Here is a 9,843-nt window from a genome sequence, read left to right as displayed (position 1 = left end):
TTGCGGTTTACAAAGGTTGAACCCTAGTTATTTCATATAGAATAGAATTCTACTACCTCACCGATGACGGTATAATACGTTTTACACGAGACTGGAACTGTCAACGTACAAAGTCACGAATAGTTATATTGTTGTCCTCCCCCAGTGTCTGTATTCTGGTCGACCAATTTATTTCGAGAAGACTGGAAATCGACCGTTACACCCATATAATATAATTACGACGGTAATTACCCGTGTTCGTTAAAAGTGGGTTAAATAATTAATATACAAAATTTTACACTCACAAAGGATAGGGGATTTTGGAGGTCCCTACATGTGTCAAAATTATGACCGTTGAAGCATAATACCTTTATACTTTTGCAGTATATTTTTGATGTTAAGGGTAATCTCTGCACGGTATTTCCTCGTACAACGTTTTGTGTGTTATCGGTCGTACACATCAAGGACCGCACCCCCTCTCCCCCCTTGCCCACTGTGCAAGTTTAGGTCAAAACCTGCAGACGGCACCAAGCGTAGGGGAAAGGTTCACACAAGGTGCGAGACGCATTGGGAGCCTCGTTTGAGTTGTAGGGTTTTAGTGTCTCGAACTCCTGATTAGTGTCCCCAAACAGTTCGCTTCGCCTCCTTATGAAATGAAGGACCACATGGTGTAAGAGATTTCGGTTGATATGATACTTCGACGAGGCTGGGAGCCAGGACTGCCTTGAGGTTTGAACACAAATAATTAGTTGTGGTTATTTATTTTGCGTTCACTATGTAATACACAATAACAACTCATTTATGTCACACACCAAATCTTTCTTATGTTTTTATCTTCTTCCTTTTTTTGCTACTTTGTTGTGTCTAAAGTCATAATACTTCGGGGATGAGAGGGGGTATTGACTGTTTTCAGGATCGTAATAAGTTAATTTGTATTTCTTCATTTTCTTGTTATTACACACGAACTATAACTCATTCTTTTTTCCAACTATTTACGACACTCTTACCTAGACGCCTCTCGTGAAAGAGCGCTAGGGTTGAGCAGATAATCGGTTGCAAGTTCACTCCGAGATACGTTCAGTTACCCTGGCGGACAGGCAACTTTTGACTGAAAGTTTCCCCATGCGGACAGGGCATTATCTCACTGCCCCTCCGCCGCGGGACTTGGCAGGCAGTTCGTAACACTGCCCACACCCTCACTTCTTGCACAACGTGTCTGTATTCTGCGTTCGACAGATTTATTTCGAGAAGACTGGAACGACAGTACACCCTCTATGAGGTGACGACGGGTAATACCCTGGTTCCGGTTAAAAGTTGGGTAAATAATTTAATATTAGTTCAAATTTTTAAATTATTGGCGGTCCAAGCTCAGGTCAAAACATTTTCAGACGGCACCAAAGTAAGGTAGAGTAGTCTCGACAAACTGGCGAGACGCATTGGAACCGCGTGACGCGGTCGAGGTTGTAGGTTTAGTGTCCCAAACAGTTCGGTTCGCCTACAACATTCAGGGTTTTGCTATCGACTCCTAATGCCCATCAGTATCACAGAGCCGGTAGGACTTGAGCGGTTTTTTATATAAACAAAGAGGCTTAGCTTCCCCTTTTTATCTTTGGGGTCCGACCTCCCCTTTGAAGAAGGGTTGAAATCGATCTGCAATGGATGTCCAAGATTATTACAAAATTTTCTTTGCAAAATTAGACTACAAGTTTCTTGGAATAAATCCTACAAATAATAAAGTTTATTAAAAAGGATATCTACTGTCTTCAAAAAAAATATTTTGCAAGGAAATTACACTATACAATTGTTTCCACCTTGCAAAACGGACCGTTGTAAGATTCGCTACACAAAACCTGTAACCAACCCATTGTGTAATTTATTCAAGAAGATATTTTGAAAGGGAGTTACAATGTGACTATTGTTTACTTCTTGTTAAGAGGTTCTTGCTAAGACTTTTACAAAAGTCCTACAATAACTCCGAACTCTACTGTCTTTCACAAAATATTTTACAAGGAATTACACTATACAATTGGTTCCACCTTGCAAAACGGACGTTGTAAAAAGTAACAACATAATATACTTCATACACATCAGGGGTAAAAAAGGAAGTCACAAACACATAACCAGTGTTGTTCCTAAACATCCAGTATGTCCGTTACATCTGTTTTACGTCACATTACAGTGAACTTTGGAATCGTAAAAGTTTGAAGAAACAACTAGGTTTGGTCTTCCGTCAACATTTGATTGAACAAAGGTAATAAGTAATTCAATGAAATGTCTTTATTGTAGAAATTCTGTCCTTGTTTTCCTGGCCAGGGTCTGTTCTGACCCAACGTTAACCAAGTTACAGTTACACAGTTAAAACGACTATTAATCCACGAATCCGTTAGTCATAACGTCGATTATAGTGTCCCCACTTTAAGAAATAATTTTTCTCGTCACAGATTAACCCGAAACCAGTACCAAATATCCAGACGACCAAAGGAAAACGTCCCTTGGGTCAGACTATCTTTCACGACCGTGATACGTGACTGTCGTCTATACAATCAGCAACCACGGTAAAGGTTAGTTCTCCCTGGGTTTCCACTTTTTCCCCACTTGGGTAAAATTTTTGCGGTAACTAGAAAACGTTCTGCACGTCGAAGGAGAGTTTCAGCAATCACAGTAGACAATCGTTGATTATTACACTTATCCTTTATTAACGTATTTCCGCTCTACACCTGAGTTTACAAACCAGATAATGTAACTATAAGTGGAAAGATCAAACTAATACGAAATAAAGTTAGGTAAGAATGTTACTACACGTCTTAAATAGGAACCTTTTTTAATGTCAGTCGTAACACTCCCATAGACCTCTAAGACTCACCTAAGGTCAAATTATTTTTGGAGTCCGTCTCACCGACGACACAATTTTAGTTCCCGTACACATACCGACAACCTCTCAAAAATAAACAACACGTTGAAATGAAGTTACAAAATGTGAAAATGTGTCTTTATGAAAAATACTTAATGTACACACAAAGGATTGCAAAATTTAGTGAAAAATAATTATTCATACCCGTCTACCCACAGTCCAGACTTTCTAGTCTTATGTGAAATTTACACAGGACATTGTTTACATGATTTTCGGTTTGTAGAAATTTATGTCCCTTATTGTTGTGTTGGCTCCCGACCGTCCTTTATAGTCAAGAGACTCTAGCATTTACTCTACAAGGATTTGTGTGTAGACGTAAAGGTTGTGAACTGAAAGGAGTGGTAACTCTTTATTCTCGTCGACTCATACTCTGTACAAGTCATGACTTAGAGTCTGTAAGCTCACCGAAAAGTAACGCTCGTTCGTCTTAGATTACACAGCACGAATGAAATCACCCGTCGGTGGATTCGGGGTGACCCGTCCCCGAGCCTTCCCTCCTCTACTATCCCGTGGCCGGTCGTCCCCCGTCCAGGGTTCGGCCTCGGGAGCATCCAGATCCCCTGCGACATATTACTAATTTCTTTTCATTCCACTTATTTAATTTATTTGCATATAATACCCTGTGTAGAAATTTACTTTCACAATTAATGAAATGTGTAACAGTTGTAAATATGCAGTGGTGTTTATTTGTAAATCATTTAGTATAATCACACAAATTCTGTGTTTTATATTTAATAATTCTGTGTTCTTTATTTATTGAATGTTCAATTCCTGACAAGGTCGGAGATGAAAAACCTGGGTCGCAGGTTCCTCAACAGTGCATTACAAGACATCTATCAATATGTGTCTATACCTCCACCATTAAACTGTCATATTCTGCACATTTCTTATACTATCTACATACATCTTATAAGAGTATAATACATATGTATAATATCAGTTAGAATATAAGTGCTTAAACATAGAGTAGTTAATATTGCAGGAAAGCAATATATTAGTACTTTGTCAGGCTTAATATTTATACCCCCAAAGCTTTTTTCTTATTCAAAATAAGACCTTAACCTAAAGTATTCTTTAATGTTTAAATAAAGCATTATTAGTTTGTCTGTCTGTGTCTCCTATTAATATCTAATAATAAAAATAATACATTTCAAAAACATGCTTTAACCACCAGGTGTCCCTTTCTATCAGCTGTGCACCGTTATGGTGTGAATATACCAATATACTGATTGGATCAAATCTAAAAGATAAATTGTAAATTATTGCATTGCCTGGCAACCACAACCACACTCATGGATTAACATCGATTTAATACATTAATGTAGCCTTTGTTTCTGCTAAAAGAGGTGTCGATGGTGGGGCAACAAAAAAATCGGCGAAATCGAGTGTGACTATTAAAAGATAAATAATTATTATATTAATATTGACAATAACAACCGACCGTCGGGGTAGCATTTGCCGGGGAGCGTTCTCATGGCGTCTATTATCAACGCTATGGGAGGTCTATGAAGGTCTATGGGACGCCCTGCCCATTGAAAACTGACTTTCAAGGGGTACCCTGTCCGTAATAGAGTGACGGGGAGGGGCCCTGACCGTCCGTCAACATGTGACGGGTTGGGAGTGAGAACGTGTTGGTCTGTGACCCCTCCTGTTGTTCATTGGGAAAATATGAAACATGCACTTGTCAAGGTTCAGAGGCACATTTTGCAAATATGGCGATCATCTTAAGATAAGATAAGATATACTTTATTGATCCCAAGTTGGGAAATGTTTTTGTTACAGCAGCATACTACTTTGTTCTACTCCACTACAATTCAGAGGTTAACCTAGTATTTTTACTCCACTACATTTTTTTTAGTTACTTTGCATATTCTGATTAATGAACAACCCTTAAATCAGACTTTAGTTACACTTGAGTCAAATTCAGGGAAGGTGATTGTCAACTGCCAAAATAAACTATGCAATATATTAGACGTTAAGTACTTTGTCAGACTTCATATTTATCTGTAGATAACCCCAACGTTTTTTTCTTATTCAAAAGAAGACCTTAATTAACCTCTTAAGCCCTGAGCCTGTTTTTCAGGTTTCAGGCTCGAAAATGCTATGCCCAAAACAAATGACTATAACTTAACTTCTAAAAGGGTTAAAGGGATAAAGAGACACTTCACCCCAAATTGCTCCTGTGGGGATTGTCCACAGTATTGAGTATGTAAATCGCTTTGGATAAAAGCGTCTAACAAGTAACATGTAATCTAATATTCTATAAATCAGTCTTTTATTAGCCTGCAACAAAGACATTACATTTTGTATAGCCTGAGGTTTTTGCTTCTTCATCTATTTCTCTACAGTTTTTCTTTAATTTCTGTTGATTCATTATATCATTATTTATTTTCCAGGAGGTCCAAAGGAATGGAAAAGCAGGTGTTCCTGCAGGGCGGTGGCCCAGCCTGCTGAGTCTCACCTGCCCGCGCAGCAGCGGCAGCAGTGGCAGTGAGCTGTCTCTGTCCAGTGCTTGTAGTGAATACTCCAGTGGCTCCCACACCTGGGCGGAGGGGCGGGGATTCTCCAAACAGGTAGGTGTCAATCATCTCCATTTCCTCTTCTTTTGAGTTCAATTATAAGCTGTTTGTGAAAGAAAAAAATCGTTGTTATGTCTTTATGGTAATTTAATAAAAACAACGAACCATCTGTAAATGTCATATTGATTATTTAAAATATGTCTTGTATTGTAGTGTGCTACAAGCCGGGACAAAAGGATGAGCACGGGTTCAGTTTCAAGTAATCACTCTGCACCCATCGAGCAGACAGACCTGGGATGGAAGGAAGGCCACATTCTGAAAGGCCTAAAGCATCTCCAGATGTGCAGCTCCAAAGAGGCATCCTCAGCTGCAGCTGTGCAGCACTGCAAAGACTGCATGACTTCCAACGAGGGCATATACTCATTTGGTTTCAAGTGTGGCCAACAAGGGAGTACTGCCAAGCAGGTAGCCCCTACAAATCAACCTTTGAAGGCTGGAGCAGGGACTGCTGCCCTCGACTCTGATGATGCAGAGGATGACTCAACTAAATTACAAAGTTGTGAATCCCATGACCAACCAACAAGAGAGCTTGTTTGCTTGGATAAACTGGATGTAGGAAGAGATAATGACAACAATTTACAAGAAGAGCCTGTAAAACTTGCAGGGGATTCTGGTCCTTTTCCTTCCCCTGTCACAGACAACTTCTTATTTTTGGACGACCCCACAGTAAAACCTGGCATAAGCCCAACCACTAGCCTCACGCATTTGGAAGAAAAAAACAAAGACTCAATAGAAAAACAAAAACCTTCAGGCATGAAGTTAAGTGACAAAAACAATAACCAGGAAAGGTCTACTGACCGTAAATCCAGACTTGATCATGTCAAAAAACAACAGGGTAGACTTGCACTTACACAAGTTGAAGCTGGGAAGAATGAAGTGAGCTCTTCTATTCAGCATTCTGCAACTAAAGCTCTGAGCTGTGTGAACGTAGCCAGACAGCGTAGCTCCTCTATGGAGGTTCCTCACTGCAGAGACCAGGCAAGTCAAGCTGGCTGTGAAAACCAGAACCACACCATCTCAGAATCTTCACAGAGGAAACCCAAACCTCAGCTTTGTGACTCCGCAAGAAAGGCTTTTATTCTGCGGAGCAAGAGTGCGGATGGAGGGAAAGAACAAACTAAGCAAACACATTCACCTCTCCACCAGAAGCTTATTAAGGGCCACAGGTCCAAAGGACAATCAAACCCTCCTGGACACAGTGTTCCTAACAAAAGGACAGATCTCAGCAATACAAATTCTTCGAGCAAGGGATCCCTATGTCAAGAGGAGAAAGAGGAGGAAGTTGCGGTATCAGCAAATTCCAAGTCTATAAAGAGTGTGCGCTCTCCGCTTGCTTCCCCTGTGAAACATTCAAAGGCATTTAAGTCTCCAGGGAACAATGAATGTTCAAAGAGCCCAAATAAATCACCTTTGCAAATCAATAGACTTCAATCAAACAATGAGCCTGTGGAAGAGAGCACCTATGACAACTTACCTTGCTCTCCACGAAAACAGCGACGCAAAGACCAGCACTGTGATAGTACCCGTTCAGAAATTAGGTCCCCATCCCTACCGCCACCCCCAGGTCGAACAACTTCTCTAGTCCTTAGGCCAAGTAGTGACAGCTTACTTAAAGCAACATCTGCAGGTCAGCCTCAAAGCTCTACAACTGGGAAGACAACATCCAACGTCACTAAGCAACAATCAAATATTTCTTCAATTTCACAGCTGCAACTATCCAACGCTACAAAGGAGAATCAACATGCAGCCCCACTATTGGGCACTGACGGTAAGTCAACGAAGAATATTCCTGCCAAAGTTTACCCTACCAACTCATCCAAGATGCCCCCTGTCCCAGCTCGAGAGTCTTCAGAGTTAGTCCAGCTCTCTATGGACAGAACTGCCATATGCCATATTGAACATGGTGCTCCCAATATATTTCCAACTCAAAGCATCTTACAGAGATCCCAACAGAGCATAAGTGAGCCAAAACTTTCAGAATTCTTGCCTCAGGCATATTCTAATGTTTACTACCATGGGGTTGCCAATAATCATCAAGGTTCCAACTCCAATGCTGTCAAAATGGCTCTTCCTGCTAATGCTAGATCTCATGAGGCTATTGCTGGACAGGAAACTGGTACCTTCCTAGCTTTTGGAAGACATAAGAAAGATGACATTAACTCTACTGCAAAAAGTATCCATACCTTTCAGACTTTTACATGTGATCCCCAGATGAAACATGAATGTGGAGCTCATGATAAAGTCCGGCGGAAGATTGAGACCCGCTGTAACTCGCTGGATTCTGAACCCCCAGTTCAACCTGTTGCCTCAGACAGCGGTGTGATGTTAGATTGGGGATTTGATGAGGAAGGTTGGCTGTTTAAACGGTCTGTGTCTGTGTCAACCAGACCTCCCCTTAAGCCAGTAATGGGCATGAATGGGGCTAAGGCTCGTAGCCAGAGCTTTGGTGCACGCTACATGGACAGGCCAAGTTTCAACAGATCTGGTAAGGTCCGTACCCAGATCAAAACACACTCAGGGAGCTCCTTGAACTCTCTAAGTGATGTCCTTGCAGGAAGTATGAGCTGCTCCAGCAGCTACCATTGTCCAATGAACAGATCTCTTTTAAACAATTTCTTGATTGAAGAGGGACTGACAACCCCTTCACATTTGGGCTCCTCTACTGAAAGACTTCAGAGTCTTAAACACCAACGAGAGCAAGCTAGACGCCTTCAGATTGAGCAACAGTTTTCGAGCGCCTTTGGCGAGCCAGTTTCTGAAGAACCAGAGGGGCAGAGTACTATAACCACAATCGAAGAAAAAGTGATGCTGGGCATAGAAGAGAACTTGCACAAGACTCATGAGCAGGAGAGGACAACTGAAGTGAAGCAAAAATCTGGCTCAATCTTGGCAAATTGGTTTGGTTTTCGTAAGAGTAAGCTTCCTGCTCCAAGCTGTAAAAAGACTGAGACACCAAAAGGAAAAGATGAAAACAGGGAGCAAAAGATGACATCACTTCTGGGAGGAAAGCAGTCGAAGTCTGACAAAAAGAAAGACAGAAGAAAAAGTGATGGAAAAGAGTGGTAAGAAATTCATTAAATCGGTAATGATGCCTTCTTTTGACTATGTTGTACTTAACACAATGCCTGTACATTACAGTAACTCTTTGAAATCTTTATTGTCATTTACATTTTAACTTAACATTAGACCATCATTTTGTGTTTCAGCAGACGTCTTCATAGCTCATTTAGAACTAAGTCATGGTCTCTGATGCCTTCTGTCATTGTTATCAAGTGCTCTTTGACTCTGTCAGTCTCCATAGCCCAGGGACCAGTTGAGATACATTTAATACAGAGGATTATAGAGATGTAGGGTCATTTTCCAGCTGAATCATTCAGGGCATGTTGATTCAGAGGACCTCTGTAGCGATCTGTTAACAAAGCCTTTTCTTTCAGCTCTGTGGGGATAAGAGAGTCTCATGATGCAGTTCGGGCATGCATCTCAATGCCCTGCCCAGGAATGTCCCTGAGTGAGATACAAGGACACACTGACATCATTGGGGACCCGAAGGTAAATCAAATCCTTACCTAATACAAAATGGGCAGTTATTTTATTGGTATGCAGCCGCTTTTAGTTTTAATCACAAAATGTATTCATATAAAATTGTATACAAACCCTGTTTTATGTAAATCGTGTTTGTTACAGTAATATGACATTACTGCAATTGCACCAGGAAGAAGCATCAAAAACAAAAACATACCCAGAGAAAAGGAAGAAATTATTTTGGAAATACACTTTTCCCAAAACTGAAAGGAAAGAAATAGAGTGGAATCAAATGAAAACAGACAAACACTACACGACTGTCTTAACAACTAAGATGCACTTCAGGCTAATTCCGCCATCTGTCCCTCAAATTGTTTTACACACAGTTTCCTCATTTTGGGATTTAGTTACCAAACCTTATTTCAAAAGCTTTACATTGTATCACTGTGTTGATTGTGTAACCATTAGCGCCCATTTTTTTATCCAACGAAAATATCAACAATCAGAATCAGAATACCTTTATTACTCCCACAGAGGGGAAATGTACATTGTTACAGCAGAAAAAAAACAAAGACAGCTTAGTGTTACCTAAGTAGCATGCATAAAACAAAATATTAAAGATTAAAAAAATATACAATAAAAAAAGTTACACAATTTACAAAAAACACACCCTGGAACAGTTCTGAGGATTTAGCAGCCAGGTATATATCGCACAGTAATTAATGGCATATATATATATATATATATTGCACAAATTGCACATATTGCACATAGTTGGTATACTTAAGCAATAGCTCACGACAGGCCGTGNGTGCAGCTAGTTTGAATGACTTTGTATACTGCAGGGTAGCT

The 9,843-nt window shown here is 40.4% G+C and overlaps 1 protein-coding gene across 1 annotated transcript in view; it reads left to right on the top strand.

The window, feature by feature from the left end:
- Nucleotides 1-9,018, top strand: part of LOC104943613 (nck-associated protein 5-like) — a gene marked incomplete at its 3' end in the record, with an annotated part of 13,111 nt that extends 4,093 nt beyond the window's left edge. Inside the window, exons 2-4 of the mRNA XM_010769067.1 lie at nucleotides 5,287-5,463; nucleotides 5,623-8,531; nucleotides 8,904-9,018. Coding sequence (XP_010767369.1) covers nucleotides 5,287-5,463; nucleotides 5,623-8,531; nucleotides 8,904-9,018 — 3,201 coding nt within the window. The remainder of the gene's footprint in view (nucleotides 1-5,286; nucleotides 5,464-5,622; nucleotides 8,532-8,903) is intronic.
- Nucleotides 9,019-9,843: the final 825 nt, after the last annotated feature.

This window comes from Notothenia coriiceps, unplaced genomic scaffold, assembly GCF_000735185.1.
Source record: "Notothenia coriiceps isolate Sejong01 unplaced genomic scaffold, NC01 NC01_scaffold00006337, whole genome shotgun sequence".
Classification (NCBI taxonomy): domain Eukaryota; kingdom Metazoa; phylum Chordata; class Actinopteri; order Perciformes; family Nototheniidae; genus Notothenia; species Notothenia coriiceps.
The sequence above is the reverse complement of the archived record's forward strand: the minus strand, read 5'-3'. Positions and strand labels throughout refer to the sequence as shown.